Below are 20311 nucleotides of genomic sequence, written 5' to 3'. Positions count from 1 at the left end.
ACCCCAGGTAATATCATGGAGCTATTACTGTAAACGACTTTCTTGACTCATGGAATTTCTTAATCGTTTGAACTCATGGTCCGAAATGTGAGGGGGGTTTGGAAGGGTGATGTTTTTTTTCTAATTGAGAGCCTATGTATACTTTCCGCATGACTGCTGGGCTACAGGACGGGTGAACAAATAGGTGGTTCATGAGACCACCTCGTGCAATATCCCAATTACAAACGGACAGCACCTTCTCTGCTTGATTCAGACTAACTTTGGAATAAGAACTGAGGCATTTACAATTGTGAGAGGTATTACCTGATTGCACATGTATCCTTCAAAAGTTCATGCTGTAACATATGTATTCCATGTTTCAGGATTCGCCAGTGTTTGGCAAATGTACCACAGGTATGTTAGCACTCGACATCCAGTATGTAAAAAATAATTGCTCTTATTGAGTGTGCTTCTTGCGCTTGCTCGACTCGATTGGTGTGTTGCTGACCTCGAACTGGCATCCTCTACTGCGAAGCCGAGAGAGCAGGGCATTGCCCATGATGATTGAAGGCGGGTACACTCCTGGCTTGAATGAGCTGTCGCGGTCCAGTGCCAGACACAGTGCACTCTCGCCCAGATATTTGATGGTCTCACCATAACCCGGGTCGCTGGTGCCCACGACCTTGCCGTACACGGCGCTACCCTCATCGGTGAATCCTTCCAGACTCAGTGTGAAATGCCCCTTCCTTGGTTGCCCGCTCACTCGGTCCACTCCCGGGCCGAGGAATGATGCTGAGCGCAAACAGAAGATTGCGAATGAAAGCTGAACAGCATCAAGAATGCAAAATATGCCAAACCAATGGGCACTAGTACTGCATGGATGACGTTATATGCCGACATGGACTCGCTGTAGGTGAATCGCGGACCGTAGTTGAGAACCTGACCAGCCCACCCAGCAACGCGATTGTTGACTTCACCCATGATCCAGAATGTCTGCCAGCGCTTGACATGATTATCATAGTGGATCATGCTGCGGTTGAATGTCGGGTTTCTGAGGGTCTTTTCAGTGTCTGTGGACTCTTCGCTGCCCAGGAACTTTTCAGACAGGATGGTCTTGAAGTCGCCAATCTGCTCGATGGCAGTGGCCAATGTTCCACCGCTAACTCCACCACGCACCCTGGTAATTGAGCCCTTGACGTGAAGCAGCGGCTTGTCCAGCTTCTGCTTCGCATATTCAGCCAGCATGAAGCAACCAATGTCGGCCGGAATGCTGTCGAAACCACAGAACGACGCAATGTGAACCTTATTACGAACAGCCTTGTCGTTCAGCTCGTCGTGCATTTTCTTGACCCACGGTACCTCGCCAGTGATGTCACAGTAGTCAGTCTTTTCCTCAACGCAGGCACGGACCAGCTCTGACCCGTGCAGCGCGTAAGGGCCAACCGTTGTCGCAACAACCCTGGTCTGTGCAACAATCTCACGGATGCGCTTTTCGTTGCTGACACTGCCGACCAGGACGTCCATAGACTTGACCCGGTCCTTGAGTTCAGGGTTATTGGCAATGATCCGGCGCTGGGTGGCCTCGACCTTGTACTCGCTGCGACCACCTACGGCGATCTTGACATCTTCGGGTGCGTTCTGTGCCAGGTAGGTGATAAGCCGGGCTCCGGTGAAGCCTGATGCGCCCCAAATGAGGATATCTTACTTGCGCGACGAGTCCATAGTTTTCAGTAACGAAAATTAAATAGGAGGGCTGAAAAGAGGGAAAGATGGTGTCGAGTGTGTTCAAGCAGGGGGAGAGGGCGAAACTCGATCTGGGCTGCCTGCTTTTTGTACTTCCCCCCAATTCTTTTGTGCACGCGGCCCGGCAGTTGTGGCCGCTCTCCGCTACGGCGGTTTCCTCGCCTCCGAGAAGTGAGCGAGGAGAGATGGGGCAGCACAGTAACTGGAAATATACTTGAATATTGAGTAGCGGTAACATGTGAAATTATTACAAGTTCATCCTGGTAGTAGCTGCCTGCAGCAAGACTACCTTTAGTCAGTGTCGTCTCTAGTCGATTTTGCCGAGACTAGACCCCTGCTATCTTAGGTGGCCATGGGCGGTAGCTTTCGAAACTAGCAGCATATATCTGCATGGCGTCGCTAGAACTATTGGCAATATCAGTAACCAGCCTATGCATACAGCGGCTGGGGGCAGACAGACCACCACTTGCTGGTGGTTGCTCTATGCGCACTTGTCAGTTCCTACACAGGCCACAAAGGAAGTGAAGTGGGCTACCTAATCAGAGTCATATTTCTTCTTAAAGATCCATGAGTTGCCAAACACTTCGTGCCCTTGCTTGTGTGCAAGGCGGTAGTAATGTGCAGCTTTCTTCTTGTCGCGCTTGACACCGTCGCCAGACTCGTAACAGGCAGCCAAATCAGCCTGGGCATCGGCGTCGCCAAGTTCAGCGGCAATTTCAAAATAGTACGCTGCGGTCTTCTTGTTGCGCGACACGCCCCACCCCTGGCGGTAGCTCTGGCCGAGCTCATAGATGGCCATTGCCAGCTCCTCCTTGGCCATACCGGCGACGGCCGGATTCATGTCCTTGACGCTGGGGATAACGAGCTCGCCTGCCTTTTGCAGGTACAGGAACGCAATCTTCTCGTTTGGCTGGCAGCCCCAGCCATGGCGCAACGACAGTCCATAAAACAGCATGCCGAGGGGACTGTGCGCGTCGGCGGCCTTCTTGAAATACGCTGTGGCACTGACAAAGTCGCCTTCCTCGTGGAAATTAACCTGCCGTTGAAAAGTACTCGTCGGCCAGCTCCTCTGGTGACTTGGGCTTTACCTCTTCCTTCGGCTTGCCGCGGCCCGACAGTGATCCAGGGAGCTGCGGCATTGCGGGTCCTGCTCCTGGTTCTTGCCGGCCGAACGCAGAAATGCCTCCCGGAGGCATGTGGCCATCGGTGCTGTAATAGCTGTCGAGGTCATGGCGCTGCGCATACGCTACCCCACGCGACTGCTGGGCCATGTACTGATAGCGAGATGGTGCGGCCTGCGCATAGTCTCCATCGGCAGCGTGTTTTGAGCTCACTGTGCCAGACATCCCCGGGATCGACGATGTCGAATGGTAGCTGGCAGCATCGTCAAAGTCGTCATGGGGGTCATCCAAGTTGCCACGTTGTGGAATAACCATGGCCTCGTTGTAGAGGCCTGGCGGCGACACTGGCGATGCTGGCTGGGGCTGGAACTGCTGCTGGCCAGGCTGTGGCGACAGATAGTGCTGTTGTGATGGCTGCTGGTACTGGGACGAGGGCTTCCGTGCAATGCTATTGTTGGCGAGTACATGCTCATACCGTCATCATACTGTTGCGCCTGGTGCTGACGGCCATGGTCCATCCTGGCTGCCTCAATGCCTGCATCGAGATAGCGCTGTGGGGAGGCCGCCTGGTTAGCGTCCGCCTTCGGCTTGGACCGCGACATGGTCCGCTTGAAGAAGCTCATTTGCAATGCCTCTGCTTGATGTGAAGTACAAATATGGAGCCGAGTGGATGGATGAGTGAAAAATGGGGGAGGAATGGAGGGAGCAGTGGGAGGCGGTATTAATACAATGAATAGCTGGCTTTGAGAACAGAGGACATGCTCTGCCAGAAAGAAAGAGGTATGCAGCGAGACTGGCCGGCGGGCCCAACGGCCTGTTGTTGTCGATCGCTGGGATCAGACGTGGGATCAAGGCTGGCGGATCAAGGGCCAGTTCGCCTAGTGCGTAGACACAGGGCAGAGCGAAAAAGTTATTGTAAACAGAGGTTCAGCTCATTTCAATTCGCACACACTAGTCTTACAAGCCTCAATCAGTCACAGTATGCCCAAGAGGACACAGCAGCCAAGCGCAGACACGATCTCGTCGCTGCGGTCGGTGATACCGGGGATATTCGACGCGGCACAGCGCAACAGCACAGGGCTGCGCAAGCACGCTGTGTCTCTGCGCAAATTGCAGGTGCAATGCCACGAGTTTGACAAAGCAGAGCTGACTGGCGAAGCCGCATTCAACAAGGAAATAATCCGCAACCTGAACAAAATGCTGGCGGTTAAGAAACGCGAGCCCAGCGCAGACCGCGTCGTCAAGCTGCTGGCGACGTTTGTGCAGGTCAGCTACGAGAAAGACCAGCAGGCAGCAGCAAAGGAAAAGGCCCAAAAGGACAAGGACGATGTGTTTGGAGGTGACGACGACGACGAGGATGAGGACTCTGTATCATCGCGGTTCGTTGAGCTCCTGATCCGGTACTTGCTGCAGGGGTTCCAGGCGAAGGAGAAGATGACACGGCTTCGGTGCTGCCAGATCGTAGCCATGTCAGTGACTTGTTTGGGTGAGATTGACGAGGAGCTGTATTTCGACTTGATCAAGAAGCTCAGCGAGCGCATCCGCGACAAGGAGGCGGGGATTCGCGTGCATGCAGCGATTGCGCTTTCCAAGCTGCAGTCGGGCGAGGACGCCGAGGGCGGCGAAGTCACGGATTCGTTGCTGAACCTCATGCAGCATGATCCGAACGCAGAGGTGCGGCGGGCGGTGCTTCTAAACATTGAGAAGAACACGGCCACCCTGCCGCTGGTGCTGGAGCGAGCGCGCGATGTCGATGCGACCAACAGAAAGTGCCTGTTCTTGAAAGTCATGCCGTCGCTCGGACTACCGGCTGCTCAGCATCGAAGACCGCGAGCGGCTGCTGACAGCCGGAGTCAACGATCGAGACGCCAATGTCAAGCGAGCGTGCGTGCGCATGATTGGCGAGAGCTGGCTGACGTATGCGGACCAGAACCTCCTGGAGCTGACAGCAGCGCTGGATGTGGTTGACAGCCCCAATGCAGCCAAGGTCATGCAGGCGCTATTCACGGCGTATCCGGAGATCCCAGAGAACCTGCAGTTCGACGAGGAGCTGTGGAACAACCTGTCGCCGGAGATGGCGTTTGTGATCCGGTCGACCCTCGAGTTTTTCAACGAGCGCAAGGACACGGACCGCATGGACCAGCATCTGCCAGAGGCAATGAAGCTGGCGCAGCTGATGGAGGTGTTTGGCGCCAAGCTCGAGGCAGCGACCGACGATGAGTCTCGGCCCGACATTGAGTTTGTGATCCACCAGCTGCTGCTGATCGCAAAGATGTCCGACTTCCCCGACGAGCTCGGGCGGCGGGAGATGCTGACGCTGATGCGCAAGATGCTGCTGGTGCCGGAGATTCCCGAGAACAACATCGAGGCTATCGCCGACATTATCCGCAAGCTGTCGATCAACGAGCAGGACTTTATTCGCATCATGGTCGAAGTTGTGTCGGATGTGCGCGAGCTGGGTGCTGCCAACGAGCCCGAAGACGCAGAGAATGCCCGGCTCGAGGCACTGCTGGTCAGCATCAAGTGCCTGATCATCATCAAGTACATTCTGCAGCGCTGCTTTGACGCGCTGTCAGAGGGCTCGTCCATGTACGGTCTGCTCACCGAGTGCGTGGTGCCTGCCGTGCAGAGCTCCGAGAGCGTTCTGCAAGAGTACGGTATCGAGTGTCTGGCGCTGTGCTGCTTGCTGGACAAGAATATGGCGGTCGACAACATCGGCTTGTTTGCCCAGGCAGTGCGCCAGGGGGCTGGTGAGCTGCACACAAAGGGCCTGGCGGCAATGCTGGATCTGTCGTTCTTGTATGGCGTGCGTGAGCTGGCGCCTTCGGTTGGGTCGGTCGAGGAGTTCATGGAGGTGCTGTATCTGGAGCTCGAGAGCGAAAGTTTGGCTGTGCAGGCGACTGTCGCCGAGGGCATTGCACGGCTGCTGTATGCGCGCCGAATCCCCGAACCCGCTGCTGTTCTTGAGGAGCTGCTGGTGTTGTACTACCACCCATCGACAGTCAACAACTACAGGTTGCGCCAGTGCCTGACCTATTTCTTCCCGGCATACAGCTACATCACTCCAGAGAACCAGCAGCAGATGCGCGACGTAGCTATCGAGGCCATCTGTCGCCTGAGCAATCTCCTGAAGCAGACCGCAACCGCCGATGCCCAGAGCACCGCCACGCCCGGACAGGTCGTGCAGCAGCTGGTCGCCTGGACAGACCCCCGTATCTTCGAGGCCATCTATGCCATGAACAATAACGCGCCTATTCGCTCGACAACACGCATGGACGGGTTTGTCAAGCTGGGCATCGACGCACTGAAGCGCACATTCCGTGCCCCGCATAACACCCGCAAGGTTCTAGTGCAGATGCTCAACAAGCTGGGGCTCGACGATGCGACGCCAATGATCCAGACGCAGGAGCTGTTTGTGCTGGCGCGCGCATTGGCCGACAAGCAGCTGATCACCGACATGATCACCAAAAACGCCCTGCATCGCTTCGAGACGCTGCTTCTGAAGCTGCTTGATGTTGACAAGGTAGAGGATGCTACCATGGAGGCGTGGAGGGAGGAGCCCGAAATGGCGAGTGTCTTTGAGTTCCTTGCTGTCGTGGAGACGGAGTCGCCGGAGCAACACAACTTTGACATCGACGGTGTCAGTGCCAGTGATTCTGAGTCGGATGAAGATGCACCAGTACCGCCCAGGACGCCTGTAACACGCAGAGCTGCAGCTCTCTCGATGATAGATGACGGCACACCATCGTATCACAGTCCTATGAAGCTTGCCAAAGAGGCACGTATCGAGGAGATTACGCGCGATCTTGACAATTTGCTCTCCGCATCATCCGAAGATGAGGACGATGAATCCGACGAGGATGTGTATCAAGAGTAATCGAGTGTTTTTATAAATAAACTGGGGTGATGAATATAATGACAATATGAAGCATCTGTGAGCATGAAGGATGGCCAAAGGCTTGCTGTCTAACAAATAGTGGTATTTCTTGTGTTGAAAAAGGGCTAAAAGCTAAGCTTATGCCTTGTACAGGGTGTCGATAAAGCGGTAGGCGATCTCGTCGACCAACGACGAGTCAGGCACCGTCGAGGCAAAGCCGTAGAGGGCCTGCGATCCCTTCTTGTAGTTGTCTGGGTTTGCCTTGACAGTGGCAACAGAGTCCGTCAGATCACGGATAAACTCGTCGGCGACAGGCACGGTCAGGCGGGTGCAGGCCAGATGCAGGGCTGCAGGGTACTGCAGGGGGCTGAGGTCCCAGCCGCGCTTCTTCATTTCATCGAGGACGCCAAAGATGCCAACTGGCTCGTGTGCCGAAAACGCGACGACAGAGGACACGGGGTTGCCGATAATGTAGAGCTCAGGGATCTGCTCAATGGCGTTCTGGATCTTGACGCGGCAGCCAACAATCTCCTTGCACTGCTGGAGGTATCCGTCCTTGCCCATCTTGGTGAGGGCGGCCCAGGCACCGGCAATGACGGCGCCGCAGCGGGAGCCAGCGATCGTGGGCGAGGCGTAGATGCCGCCAGGCCAGGTGGCGATGGAAAAGTACTGGTAGCGGCGGATATGCTCGTTGCGGTACATGACCACGGAGGTGCCCTTGGGAGCGAACCCGTACTTGTGGGTGTCGCAGGAGATCGAGGTGACGCCGGGCAGGCGGAAGTCGCACGGGACCTCGGGGAAGCCGGCCTCCTTGAGGAACGGCATGATGAAGCTGCCGAGACAGCTATCGACATGGAACCCGATCTTGTATTTAATGGCCATCTCACTCATTGCCTTGAGATCGTCAGGCGACGCCGTGCGGGTAGTTGGCGGAGGAGCCGGCGATCATGATTGTGTTGGAGTCGATGGCGCGACGCATGGATGCGCAGGATCGGCCTGGCCGGTGGTTGGGTCGACGGGCACGTGGGTAATGCCGATGCGGAAGTACTCGGCAGCCTTATCGAAGGCGGCATGGATGGTCACAGGCACGACAATGTTCGGGATCAGTGATTCCGCGCTCCTCGCGCGCCCACACCAGGTGCGCACGCACCGCCATGATGATGCTCTCCAGTGCCGCCCGACGTGGTGGTTCCGCAGCAGCCGTCGCCATTGTACAGATCCAGCACCATCTGCACGACCTCGGCCTCGATGCGGCGCAGGCCCGGGAACACTCCCGGGTGCAGCGGGTTGGACAGATTGAACATGCCGTAGGCCTGGTTTGTCAGCTTAACCATATCCTCGCCGCCATGGTAGACAGCGCCCGACGCACGGCCCTTCTCCCACTCAATGCCGGCCTCGTGCTGCCGGCGCTCCAGCACCGCTAGGATCTGGTCGTCGGCCATGCCAGATTCGGGGATCGTCAGGTACCGCGACTCGCCGGGGATGTCTGCGATCATGCCCTTTTCGATATCGCGGGCGATAGCCTCGATGTTGCGCTGCACTACGATGCCAGGTGCCAGGGGCCCGGCGGATGTGGCGCAGGAGAGGCGCCGGCGATTTCGCGGAACATGGCCGAGAAGGTGCTGCGAATGCCGTAGATGGTTACGCGCTTGCCGAGGCGCTAGGACTTGGCGCAGGGCGTAGTAGGCGAGGACCACGTTGATGAAAGCCTGCTTGGGGTTGTTGGCGGTGTAGACAGCCATTGACCGCCAGTCGACCTTGCTCAGAGTGCTGAGGACCTGCGTCATGGTTGCTGTGTCGATGGCTTTTGGCAGTGGGAGAGGAGTATCAAATTAGAGGGTTCTGTGAGAGAACGAGAAAGAGACGTGGGGTGGGAGGTGTGGGCCGCGTGGGAGGGAGTAAGGGGTGTTTATAAGGAGTGCGGAGTTGGGAGAAGCCCGCTGCGCTGCTTTTGGACAAGGCGAGTGTGCTGCTGTCGTGTTCCAAGAAGCAAGTGGGGCAAGCAGTGGATTAGAGGTGGTTTTAATTGAGTAGCGATCAGGCGATCATTGCCAGCAGTTTTCGGGATATGCAGCAGCAGCTGAAATGCAGAGCAGCACGCTCCTTTATTCCGGGCACAGGTACGTGCAAGCGTGCCTCTTTTGAATAAAAGCGATATATTGGGAGATTATAGCGGTGTTGAGACTAGTCCTCAGCGGAGCCGTCGCGCGGGTGGTATGTGAATCCGCGCTGGGCCAGTTTGTCTTCAATGTACTCGGGGATGCGGCCCGTGACATGGGCGGCGTAGACCCCAGGGACAAAGCTGTCTACAGCAATCGCAAACAAAGGCAGTAGGAATTAGTCATATGTGCACTAGGCTGCATGTGTGAAGGTCACAGGGGCACGGGAACTTACTGATGTGCGAGAACTTTGCGACCCAGCTGGCGTCGGGCTTGAAGAGGGCGACGCAGCCGTCGAATGTGCTGCTGGTGCAGTCGGTTACCGTGTCGGGGTGGCCGCGCATTTTGATGTAGGTTTCGCAGTTGTCGCAGCCGCGGTCGCGGAACATGTGCTGGTTTTTGACGAAGGCCGCAGATGAGGCAGGCGCGCAGCTGGCGTTTGTCCTGGGGAACGATGGAGGCCATTGTGAAGGAAGATATCGAAGGTATTGGAAGAGGGAGAGGTGTCCTGTGCCCGGGGTGGCATCACTGGCTGTATATTTCGATGCGATGGGCGGACGGGTGGGTGTTGTGGGAGAATGGGCTGTGGGTGCGGTGATCAAGAGCGTGTGTTGACTGCGGTGTAGCCATTTGTGGCTGGCACTTCATGGCGTGGATTGCATACAGGCCTGCTGGCTGGGGGAGGGGGCGAATGGACACGATCAGCACATGTGGGGTGTATGCGAGAAGGTGTGAAGGCAATGTGTAGAACATAGATCGTGGCAGCAGATGGTGATCAGAGCCGGCTTGATCACTAAAAAAATTTGAGCTCAATTTTTTTCCTCAGTAGCTGGATCGGTTTTTTTTTATTGAAAAACAGTTTTCTTCCTCTCCTGTGCAGGTTTTTGCTTCCACACTTTATATAATAGACGGCACATACATATTACAAATTGCAATGCAGGTCCACCGGTGTCGGTTCACAGACTACGTGCCGCAGGCAATCAATGCGATGGAGTTCACACCGCGGACATGGAAGTGGCCGCTGCTGGCAGTTGGGCGGGGCAACGGCGACATTGAGCTGTGGCGGGTGAAGCGCAACCTGGTGTACGAGAAGACGATCCCGGGAGTGGTGAACGGCTCGCTGGAGACACTGGCGTGGGCACACCAGACGGAGCTGACGCAAGACGATATGGAGCTGTTTGACACGAAGGAAGAGCAGGCGCGGGAGCGGGAGCGGCTGCGCAGCAGCAGCCCGCGGCTGTTCTCGGCGGGACTGAATGCGGTGATTGTGGAGTGGGACCTGGCAACGCTGACGCCGCGACGCGCAGTGGACTCGTATGGCGGAGCAGTGTGGTGCATGGCAGTGAACAACGCGCAGACGCAGCTGGCGGTGGGCACGGAGGACGGACATATCCGGATCTTCGACATCGCAGGCGGGGAGCTGGCGTACGTGCGGTGCTACGACCGGGTGCGCAGCCGCATCCTGGCAGTGGCGTGGGGGGCAGATGACGCGACGGTGGTGACGGGATCGGCGGACGGATCGGTGCGGGTGTGGGGTGCGGACGGACACGTGGCCACGCGCATGACGGTGCCCAAGGAAGGGGCGGAGGCGACGCTGGTGTGGGCGGTGGCAGTGCTGCGCGACGGCACAGTTGTGTCGGGGGACTCGCGCGGCCACGTGATGTTCTGGGATGCGGCGATGCGGGTGGTGCAGCAGGACTTCAAGGCCCTGGGCGCCGACGTGCTCAGCCTGGCAGTGGACCGTGCGGGCCATACGGTGTTTGCGTCGGGCGTTGATCCGAAGATCACGCAGTTCCGGCTGTTCGTGGGTGGGGCCGAGGCCACAAACACGACGTCGATGGCGCCGCGCAAGTGGCAGCTGACGGGGTTCCGGCGGTACCACACGCACGACGTGCGGGCGCTGGCGCTGGAGACGAGCAAGGGTGTCAATCTGCTGGCGTCGGGCGGTGTCGACACGCAGGTGACGGCCATGCGGGCCCGCAGCTTCCCCGACCGTGCGCCGCACCGCCAGCCGTGCTTCCCGCCGCTCAGCACCGTGGCCAGCGTGGCTCCCCAGGCTGGACTGGTGCTGCAGCGCCAGGGCGCCCAGCTCAAGGTGTGGGCGCTGGGCCAGGCTGCACCGCTGGCTCCGGCGCTGGCCGAGCAGATGGAGAGCGGCACGGCGGTTGCAGCGCCAACGCCCGCCGATCTGCTGCGCATGGACGTCAAGACTCGCACGTCGCTCACGTGCAGCGCGATCTCGGCCTCGGGCCAGTTCATCCTGGCGTCCGATGCCGTCGGCCCCAAGCTGTTCCACGTGGCCGGTCTGCAGCCTGGCAGCGACCGCGTCCGCGTCAAGCGTGTGCGCTGCTTCCCGCCTGCTGACTTTGTGCCGGCCGAGTCGGCGAACCGCGGCGTGGTGCAGGCGCGGTTCACGTCGGACGAGTCGCGTGTGGTGCTGGCGACGGCTGACGCGTACGTGGTGGTGGTGGATGTGTCGCAGTGGCAGCAGGGCCGCACGGTGACCGAGCGCCGGCTGTGCGCTCACCGCTGCACTGAGGCCGAGACTGCGGCTGATGCGCTGTGCGATGACGGTGTGCCGACGCATGCGGGCCGCGCGCGCAAGCAGGCGGGGGCTCTGGCGCCGCTGCGCACGATTGTGCATATGGCGGTCTCACGTGACGACACCCTGGTGGCCACTGCCGACACCGCGGGCACCGTAGCTGTGTCGCGGCTGGACGGCTCGCAGCAGCTGGTGGTGCCGCGGCTGGGCCAGGGCAGCGCGTGCGTGACGGCTTTGGGGTTCAGCCTGGCCAACCACGTGCTGCTGGCTACCAGCGACAACCGCATCTACGCCTGGGACGCCCACGCGCAGCGTCTGACGCCCTGGTCGCAGCAGTACTCGGACGCCCACATCCCGCGGCCGTTCCGCGAGCAGGACTGCTGCATTGCGGGCTTCCTGGTGAACCCAGCCGAGCCGCAGTGCGTCTATGCCTGGGCCACCACCCATATCACGCGCATCGACCTGTCGCAGGCCCCCGGCCCGCGCGAGACTCTGCTGAACATCCACAAGCGCAAGCAGATTGAGCAGGAGATCATTTCCCGCGTGGTCGAGGAGAAGGACGTGGCCCGCCGCCGGCTCGAGCGCCAGCACGCGAAGCGCGTGGCCAAGCTGCCGGCCGAGCTGTCGATGGAGGAGCGCGCCGATGCGCTGGAGCGCGACTGGGAGGAGACGGTGGTGGCGCGTCTGCGTGAGGCCGGCATTGATGTGCGGCAGCCGAACAACTTCCGCATGACGCAGCGCTACCAGAGCCTGATGGCCGCCGAGTTCCTAGCCGACGACGCCATGGTGGTGGTCGAGCGGCCCTGGATCGACGTTGCTGCTGCTCTGCCGTCTGCCTACCACCGCCGCCGCTACGGCCAGTAAAACCGACTATCTTTTTATTTCCCTAAAACACAATCCCAAAGAAAGCACATATTCCAGTCCAGGAAGGCAGCGGCAGTGCTAGTGTAGCAACCGAGGTTCCCTCCAGCATCCTCCACACAGCACTACCCTAAACCAGCCACGCATCTATTCTGATTGACCCCTTCCCTTGCAATAGCTACTACCAAGCGCTAGCCTCTCGCTCCAGTCTTCTGTTATAGGCTCAGGCTTCAGGGTTTCTTTAAACCTAGACCTGCTACATCCAGTGCCGGCTATGTGCACAGTGCTACGTGTGAATGCTTGTCTCTGGCCCGACTGCGTGCTGGGTTTGGCTGGCTGGCCCATCTGCCAAGCGGTGGGCGGCCTGGTGGCTAGGCGAAACAGGCTTCGCCTTCTATTTCTCTGATTTGCATCGCCCAAGCCTTGTTTTGTAGCTGAGTTTTCTGCTGCAAGTGGCGCTTGTGTTCCAGTCACACAGGCTTTGCCTCAGCGATGCACCTCCCAGGCTGCACTTCTTGTTCTTCTTTCCTGCAGCAATTTCAATTCAACCGCTTTTTACATATTCTTTTTTCTTTCGCAGAGCCGCTTACTTCAAATGGAGCCAGTATTGAATTGGGATACCCAGCGCGTGGTCCGCTGGTTCAGCCAGAACGGCTTCCCCGGTTACGACACTGCTCTGAAAGGTAAGCACCTGGCCGTTCTCGCCAGCCTACTGCTGGACCAAAGAGTCCCCCTCTTCAGCATTACTTCCATGTACCCCCTCCCAACATGCCTACTGACCCTCCCCGTCATCTGATTTCTGCTTGTAGACAACGAAATTGATGGCCAGGTGCTGGTCAACCTGGACCACGAGTCGCTAAAGGACCTGGGCATCCGAGCGCTGGGCAAACGCATACTAGTGCTAAAGTCCATATATTTCCTGAAGCTGCAGCATGACATCCCAATAACGACCGATAGCTACGTGCCGCAGACCGTGGACGTTGGAGCCCGACTCGGTGCGCACCTCGGCGCAGCGCCGCCCGCGGCAGCAGATCGAGCAGGAGGTGTCACGCATGATGGACGACATATACTACCTGACCAGTGAGCTGACGAACATGCGGAGCGACCTGCAGCGCGTGTTCCGTGCGAACGTGCTGGCGAAGCCGCTGCCGGCATTGGCCGACACGACGAAGCCGAAGACGCTGAATTTGGCGACACCGGCGCCGGCGTCGCCGCAGAATGCGAGTCCGCAGGCGCAGACGCCCGTGACGCCGCATATTCGCGTCTACGGCGACAACGCATTGCAGCGGGAGAACGAGTCGTACAAGAGCTTCCGCATATCCATCGACGATCCGTGCAGCCGCGTGCTGCCGCATGCACTGAAGAAGTACCATATTGACGACGACTGGCAGAACTACACGCTGTGTATTCAGTACGGGAAGAGCCAGGGGAAGGGGAAGAAGATCGAGCGCAGGCTGAACCTGGATGAGCGGCCGCTGCGTCTGTTCCAGCAGCTCAAGGATGCGGGCGAGGAGCCTGTGTTCGTGCTCAAGCTGGTTAAGCCCGGTGCGTCGCCGAATGCCCTGGCGGACTCGCCTTCCGCCAACCAGCTGTACATGTCGGGAGCTGCCCGCGATTCGTCGGTCAGCTTGTTGTCAAACAACGAGCGCAATGCATCGTCCACCTCGCTCGATACTGCTCTGCAGGCCTCTGCTGTCAGCCAGACCTCGACCACGCGGACTATGAGCTCGTACCTGGCCACGCCCAACAAGCATGGAGGAGGCGTGCTGGATACCGCCAGCACAATACACACATAGATGGCCATGTGGAGCTGCTCCTTGCACTGCGCTTGGGCGTTTCCTTTGCACATAGTAAACCTCCGATGTAAAGCGTAGGCATTCGGGCCTCTTGCCTTTCGCTGGCAGGGGAGTGGGGCTGCGGAATGTCCTCGAAAAGTGCGATTTGTATTCGGTTAAAGTAAAAAAAAAAGTTTTGCTGCTGCAAACCGTCTCACGAAATAAAGTCCATCGGGTTCGCCGGCAAGTCATCGGCTGTCAGAATCGCCTGCTTCCACGCATTCAGCGCCAGCGTGTGGTGCTTGATCTGCTCCTCGACCATGCGGTGATACAGCGTCTGCAAAAAGCTGTCGTAGCACCTGTACTTTGCCAGCTCCTGGTAGAACCGCACCTCCACGCACCTCTGCTCGCCCTCGAGTCGACTCAGCTCATTCATGTCCTCCTGCAGCGTGCGCTCGAGCCGCTCGGCCGCTGCTCTGTCAAACGACACCGGCGTGGCAGTGCCCGACCCGCTCGGCGACCTGCCCGTCATCGCATCAAGCGCCTTCTGGCTGACCTCGGCGCGCTCATTGACGCGCTGGATCTCCTTGCGGCGGTCGGCCAGCCGCAGCCTATCCATCAGAAGCTTCATCGCCACCACAATATCATACAGCCTCCGCAGGTGCTCCGCCGAGATGGTCTTGATGACCTCGCCCTCGGACTTTTCAAGCAACGACGCGTCGCCAAAGTTCATCGACAGCTCGTTCAGGTTGCTGTCGAGCCGGCGCTTGCCCGCAGTGTGTCGGTGGAACTGCGGGTCGCCGGTGCGGCTCTCGCCCGGCATGTTGCGGGTGCGCAGTGTGTCGCTGTATGCATAGAGTTCGTCGCCGATCGCCTGCTTGTAGCGCGCGATCTTCTCCAAGGCCGTGATTTGCGTGCGGCAGCGCTCCTCGTCGCGCATTATGCGCTGGTAGTAGTCCTCGAAGGACTGGTACGTCTGGTTAACCTCCGACAGCGGCGTGTTGCCGGCCTCGTCCTTGGCGTCGAACTGCTCCGCGTCCTGGTCGAAATTGCCAATCTTGACGATCCGCGAGAACTCGTCGGTGTTGCTGAAAAACTGGATCACCAATGGGTCGCGGCTCAGGAACGGCGTGCGCTGGATTGCACACGCAAAACGCGTCAGACCCTTTATCCGGTTGTCTAAAAATTGCCGGTCCACTAGCGGGAGCCACGTAATAGTAAACCAACAAAGGCGGGTTAATGTCGTTCAAAAGAGAAAGGCGGGGATACAAGGGGTTTAAAAAATCTGGATGTTTGGAGTGAGGGGGCAACGTGTGTGAGCAACAAGACATAGTTCGCGTATATACAAAACAGGCAGCAACACATCATGGTTTTCGGTGACTTTACCTGGAAAGCCCTTGGGCGGAATGTTTGGCAGTATCCGGTACGGGTAGCGCTTGACGAGGTAGTTGGAGATCCAGAAGAAGTCATTGTACCGTCTCACCACCATCGCTCCAAAGCTGCGCGTCGACACCTCGTAGTTTGTGTGCTTGAACACCAGCCCGCCCTTCTCTGCCGACTCCTGGATCTTGACATCCTCCAGGTCCAGCTGCCACTGCACTGCCTCCATGTTAATCGTCGGCACACTAACCGCCCCGGTATTCGCGCTGCTAACGCTCGCCCGCCCATTGCTCTCCGCCGACCGCTCCTTCTTCACCGCCGCGCCATCCGAGCCCGCCACTGCCGAATCCGAAACCGACACCGCCCCAATCGCTGCAGTCGCTGTGCCAACAGCAGCCGCCTTTGTCTTGGTCACTGACGACCAGGGGTCGCCAGAATCGTCTGGGAACGCTGCACCAGCTGCCACTCCGCTGACCGCACCAGCCGCCTTTGCCGCAAACTCCTGCAGCCCGGAGATGTCGGGCAATGGAAGGTCGTCCTTGTGGAAGGCCACGGATTCGAGCGTCGGCGACATGTTCTTCTGCGCCATCGCCGCCATTGCCAGCGCCAGGTTGAAGTCCCGCTGCGTCAGAATGCCCCCGCCGCCGCTCGGCTCCGCTGTCATCAGAATGCGGCTGATGCTCTCGCGCGGAATGTCCGTCATGCTCAGCAGCTGTTGCAGAGCGTCACGCGTAATCGCCCCACCGCCGGCTTTCATCGTCGCAGAGTATGCCATCGTGTATATGGGCGGCAGAACGACATTGTCTACAATGCATACGTAATTTAGTGCGCCAGGTGCTGTTTACACGCTGTTCTCGAGGGATTTGCCGCTGCTACTCACCAAGGCAATTGCGGATGGAGGTGGCTGACATGCCCGGCAGTCCGGCACCAAGCCCGGAATTTACCGTGCTGTTGCCGCCGCTGCCGCCGCTGCCGCCACCACCGCCAGTGCTGCTACCGTTCGAGTTGCCCCACGGGTCAAGAACATCGAAGAGGTCGCTCATTTCCAGACTGAAATTCTCCTTGCGCAGGAGCTATTAAGGTATCGAAAAAAGGTGGTGTCTTGGAGTGAAAGGGAGCCGGAGAATAATGCCAGCGCTCGCAGTCCACATGACTGTGCCCAAGCAAGCCCTGGGAGTGGGGGTTTTGTTGCCAAGAGCACTATTTTTCTGGTTTGACGAATTCTGGTCTTTTTAAAACAACAGTAAAACAGGCGTCTACATGTCATACATGTCCTCGTAGATGTTCCACGTCTTGAGCCACCGGCGCCCAGCCAGCTCCTTCATGGGCTTGTTCCACCCAAAGGTGAACGGTGCAAAGTACAAAAACACGACAAACACAGCTGCACCAATGCCCCACGCCGCCACAGTCAGATAGCGACCACGCCGCCAGCGCTTCAGCGCAAAGTCAATGTCAAACGCCAGCTGCAGCAGCGCAAAGTACAGCGCCGGCAAGTAGTGGTGGATGTACGTGACACGGCCCATCAAGAAGAACGGAATGTAGTGCAGCGCCCACCCGCCCCACAGGAACTTGCTGTTGTCCCAGAACTCGCGGAACCCGTTGCGCGGCCAGTCGTTGCACTGCCGCTGCCACCGCAGAACAAAGTACAGGAGCCGGAACGGATACAGGAAGCACACAAGCGCCGACGCCCACCACAGGATCGGGTTGCCGATCTCGTAGTACTTTATCGTCTTGTTGCCCCACCCGACCATGCGCATCGGGAATGTCAGCAGCGGCCACGACCACGGGTCGCTCTCCAGCGAGTTGTACTTGTCGCGGTCCGGCGACAGCGCATTGTTGGTCTTGCCCATCTCGATATTCAGCGTCACCATGTCGACGATGAAGTTGCTGCTCACGTACTTGGACAGATCGTCCTTGGCCAGCCGCGTGTTGGTGTTGTGCTCAATGTACCACAGCACATCGTTGCTCCTCACGTTCTTCTTGCGCGTGCTGTCGGGCAGACACGTCACCTCGGACTGGTGCCAGCCCCACTCGGGCAGCTTGCGCCCGCCCACACGCATGATGCAGCCAGTGTCTTCGTGCCGCAGCCGGAACACCGTTGTCATCGCATGGATCCGCTTGCCAGCCCGGCTCGCCTTCTGCTTGACAACCTCGATCTTCCAGTTGGTCAGCCCAACATCTGTCGCGTGGGTGATGTTCTCTGCCGCCACCTCATAGTGGCTGACGGTCAACGGCGCTAGGATGCCCTTGGACGCGCGGATCGTCGCGCCAGTCAGGTTGTGCGTCAGCTGAATGATATCGCCGTCCTGCACAAAATCAATCGGATCGATCGTGTAATTGGCTGGTGACCCTGCCGGTCGCCGCAGCTGCCACACGTTGTTGGAGTCGCGGTGGGGGAAGCACGTAACCTGCTGCTGTCGGGAGCCCTTGGGGTACTGGTGCACGTGTGAGTGAAGCAGGCCAGGGCCATTGTACACAGCGCGGATATCCACCAGCGCACCGTAGGCAATGTCGTACGGCTGGCTGTTTAGCATGTTGCCCTTCAGGTTGGCCTGGAAGTTGGCTGGCATCTTAAAGTCGCCTGAGCCAGCCTTGTACAGAACCTTGAAGTGGATCCAGAACGTGAGCGTGTACACCAGCAGCGGAATCAGGATCAGGCACAGCGCCCGGGCCACCCAATGCCTTCCGTACTCGCGCCACGGCATCATGTCGCAGTATTTGCGCACCAAATCCTCAGCAGTGGCAATGCCGACCATGATGACACAGAACAGGCCGACCCACTTTGAGCTCATCACGCAGCCAAGCGAGAACCCCGTCATGCCCAGCCAGCTCCACCACGCGCGCGTGTACGGCGGCCCGTGCTTGTTGCGGTTCTGGAAGTTGGATGCGCTCCACAGCGTCAGGGCCGTGAAAAACAGCAGCGGCTCGTCCAGCAGGATAAACCGGCTCATCACACATAGCGCATTGTCAAACAATACAAACACCGCAGCCAGCGTTGCCATGGGCCGGCTCAGCCTGAACTGTATGCATGTCAGGAATGCCAGCGGCACCAGCGCAACACCATACATGGCGATCTGCGCTCGCATCAGCGTGTAGTCGACGTACTCGGGGTACTTCTTTCCCGAGCTGAACCGGAACGTGCCGTTGTGGCCAGCAATGACCTCAGCCAGGGCCACCATCATCTTTGCCAGCGGCGGGTGCACGTCGTGGTAGAACGTGTGGTTTATGTAGTACGCGCCGAACTTGCCAAAGTGGGCCTCGTCCCACGTTACGTTTGGTCGCCGCCCGATCTGGTACAGCCGGGTGAACAGCGACGCCAGCGTGAGCAGAAACACTATGGCCGCGTCCTTGCTGCGCAAAAGCCCAGGAACCCCGTCACGCAGACTGAACAAGTGCAGGTCGCCGATCTGTACCGCCATCCTGTCGCTGCCCTGGCTACTGGACGGCGCTGCCGCTGCATAAGCCGTGCTGAACGCCTTGTGCTTGCTGTGCACCTTGCTGTCAGATACATACGCGTCGAATCCTTCTGCTGGCATGCGATCCCGCCCATACGGCACGCTGTCGTCGTTGGAATAAGAGGGGAGCACCGATGCCGTCGCTGGTTCGTGCGACTGGTGCCGACCTCGCTGTTTTAAATGGTGCGGCTCCATCTGTCCATTCAATCGTGAAATAGAGCAAGCACTCGTTAGAAAGGGAAATGTGTTTAGGGAAAAGAGAAAGGAAAATGTGAAATCGCGTCTGGAGCGAGATGACAAAAAAGCGTTGAGCATAGGTGCTGGAAATAGACCCACTTTTAGAGCACATGCGATTCGCACATCGCCTCCCCCGCACGATATGGTTAGCATCGCGCAAGGAGGCAATCAAGGTGCGAGCCAAGGGTTGTTTGCTACCCCGCACCCAGCTGGCCGATCTCCGCATGCCCCGGCTTGGCGGTCTGCCTTGCAGCAGTGAGAACCATTGATGCTTGAAATAGGCACATTGAAAGTAGGGTACTCCAGAAACAGTAGACCGCAGCACTCGCATTCTTATCCCCCCTCGCCATTGTACTCCCAAAAAAGTCGAAGCGACATGTATGTGCGCTTTATTTTAAAACAGCAGCTGCTAACCCCACAACCACTAAACCCGATCCTCTACGACCTATTCGCCCATCCTACAGTCTGTAGGCTCATCCTGGCGAATATGGCTGCCAGTGGTACCAATGTTCCTTGCACCAACGACATTGCTCTTGATGTATCGGACTTGCTAAACGCTTTAGCGCTCTGGCTGCCAATGCCCCAGATCTGTCTGCCACGCTTCACAGAGGTGCTCGGTGAGCTGGCCACCAAGACCACAACCCTGCGCCTGCCCGCCCTGAACATCTCCCCTGCCTTGCTGAAGCAGATCACCAAGGCTGATGGCGAGGATGCGGCCAAGGAAACAGTTTAGAAAGCCAAATTCGATATTTTTGCTGCTCTTCTGCGACAAGAAGGGGGATGACGCCAGTGTCAAGAGCACACTCAGCATAAACGACCACCTGCTGCTGTTCCCCAAGCATGCGTAATACCTCTTTGTTTTTCGTCAGATCTTTTAGTATCGCTTTCGTTATATATTTGAACCGATATACATATATACCTTCTTATGCGCGCATTCTTATGCATCATAACTTTGGTGATAATGTAGGTATGCCATCGTCTTCAATATGATTATATACCACTCCATGGTGTCAGGCTTTGTCACAGCTTTCAAAATGCAATTTGGAAGCCCAGTTCACACAACTGCCCTAAGAGAACTAAATACTCAGCAGTGGGTCTCTATTATCCAAACATAGACCTGGTCTAAATATGCAAACCCTCCAGCATTTCACTTTTGAATATATTTTATGTGTGAAAAGGCAC

General features: G+C 57.9%; 9 protein-coding genes across 9 annotated transcripts; 3 read left to right on the top strand and 6 right to left on the bottom strand.

The window, feature by feature from the left end:
* Window positions 1-369: 369 nt before the first annotated feature.
* Window positions 370-1960, bottom strand: DL89DRAFT_263731 (uncharacterized protein; the record flags this gene model as incomplete). Its single annotated transcript, XM_040885959.1, has 4 exons — window positions 370-696; window positions 743-802; window positions 837-1679; window positions 1816-1960. The coding sequence occupies 4 exons, from the start codon at window positions 1958-1960 to the stop codon at window positions 437-439; spliced, it is 1308 nt and encodes a 435-aa protein (XP_040746912.1). The 3' UTR covers window positions 370-436.
* DL89DRAFT_263730 (HCP-like protein) lies at window positions 1951-3598 on the bottom strand. The gene is made up of 4 exons (XM_040885958.1): window positions 3057-3598; window positions 2983-3017; window positions 2811-2940; window positions 1951-2789 (listed from the first exon to the last, which is right to left on the bottom strand). Exons 1-4 carry the CDS (start codon window positions 3443-3445, stop codon window positions 2258-2260), a joined length of 1086 nt encoding a protein of 361 aa, XP_040746911.1. The 5' UTR covers window positions 3446-3598; the 3' UTR covers window positions 1951-2257.
* A 226-nt stretch (window positions 3599-3824) lies between these two features.
* Window positions 3825-6720, top strand: DL89DRAFT_319444 (uncharacterized protein; the record flags this gene model as incomplete). The annotated part of the gene is made up of 2 exons (XM_040891132.1): window positions 3825-4636; window positions 4662-6720. 2 exons carry the CDS (start codon window positions 3825-3827, stop codon window positions 6718-6720), a joined length of 2871 nt encoding a protein of 956 aa, XP_040746910.1.
* A 138-nt stretch (window positions 6721-6858) lies between these two features.
* DL89DRAFT_276972 (PLP-dependent transferase) lies at window positions 6859-8651 on the bottom strand (the record flags this gene model as incomplete). Its single annotated transcript, XM_040889409.1, is given in 5 exon segments — window positions 6859-7614; window positions 7634-7716; window positions 7813-7883; window positions 7903-8260; window positions 8366-8651. 5 exon segments carry the CDS (start codon window positions 8505-8507, stop codon window positions 6859-6861), a joined length of 1410 nt encoding a protein of 469 aa, XP_040746909.1. The 5' UTR covers window positions 8508-8651.
* Window positions 8652-8830: 179 nt separating this feature from the next.
* On the bottom strand, window positions 8831-9410 carry DL89DRAFT_263728 (transcription elongation factor SPT4). Its single transcript, XM_040885957.1, has 2 exons — window positions 9115-9410; window positions 8831-9026 (listed from the first exon to the last, which is right to left on the bottom strand). Exons 1-2 carry the CDS (start codon window positions 9266-9268, stop codon window positions 8905-8907), a joined length of 276 nt encoding a protein of 91 aa, XP_040746908.1. The 5' UTR covers window positions 9269-9410; the 3' UTR covers window positions 8831-8904.
* Window positions 9411-9815: 405 nt separating this feature from the next.
* On the top strand, window positions 9816-12319 carry DL89DRAFT_263727 (WD40 repeat-like protein). Its single transcript, XM_040885956.1, has one exon. The coding sequence runs from the start codon at window positions 9868-9870 to the stop codon at window positions 12283-12285; it is 2418 nt and encodes an 805-aa protein (XP_040746907.1). The 5' UTR covers window positions 9816-9867; the 3' UTR covers window positions 12286-12319.
* Window positions 12320-12877: 558 nt separating this feature from the next.
* DL89DRAFT_289428 (uncharacterized protein) lies at window positions 12878-14078 on the top strand (the record flags this gene model as incomplete). Its single annotated transcript, XM_040889957.1, has 3 exons — window positions 12878-12965; window positions 13092-13261; window positions 13296-14078. 3 exons carry the CDS (start codon window positions 12878-12880, stop codon window positions 14076-14078), a joined length of 1041 nt encoding a protein of 346 aa, XP_040746906.1.
* A 96-nt stretch (window positions 14079-14174) lies between these two features.
* Window positions 14175-16586, bottom strand: DL89DRAFT_2760 (uncharacterized protein). Its single transcript, XM_040889380.1, has 4 exons — window positions 16452-16586; window positions 16318-16397; window positions 15444-16241; window positions 14175-15236 (listed from the first exon to the last, which is right to left on the bottom strand). The coding sequence occupies exons 1-4, from the start codon at window positions 16478-16480 to the stop codon at window positions 14272-14274; spliced, it is 1872 nt and encodes a 623-aa protein (XP_040746905.1). The 5' UTR covers window positions 16481-16586; the 3' UTR covers window positions 14175-14271.
* Window positions 16587-16693: 107 nt separating this feature from the next.
* On the bottom strand, window positions 16694-18856 carry DL89DRAFT_273543 (PMT-domain-containing protein; the record flags this gene model as incomplete). Its single annotated transcript, XM_040889076.1, has 1 exon — window positions 16694-18856. One exon carries the CDS (start codon window positions 18854-18856, stop codon window positions 16694-16696), a length of 2163 nt encoding a protein of 720 aa, XP_040746904.1.
* Window positions 18857-20311: the final 1455 nt, after the last annotated feature.

Source organism: Linderina pennispora (genome assembly GCF_002104995.1).
Source record: "Linderina pennispora strain ATCC 12442 chromosome Unknown DL89scaffold_1, whole genome shotgun sequence".
In the NCBI taxonomy this organism is placed as follows: domain Eukaryota; kingdom Fungi; phylum Kickxellomycota; class Kickxellomycetes; order Kickxellales; family Kickxellaceae; genus Linderina; species Linderina pennispora.
This window is presented reverse-complemented; position numbering and strand designations above follow the sequence as displayed.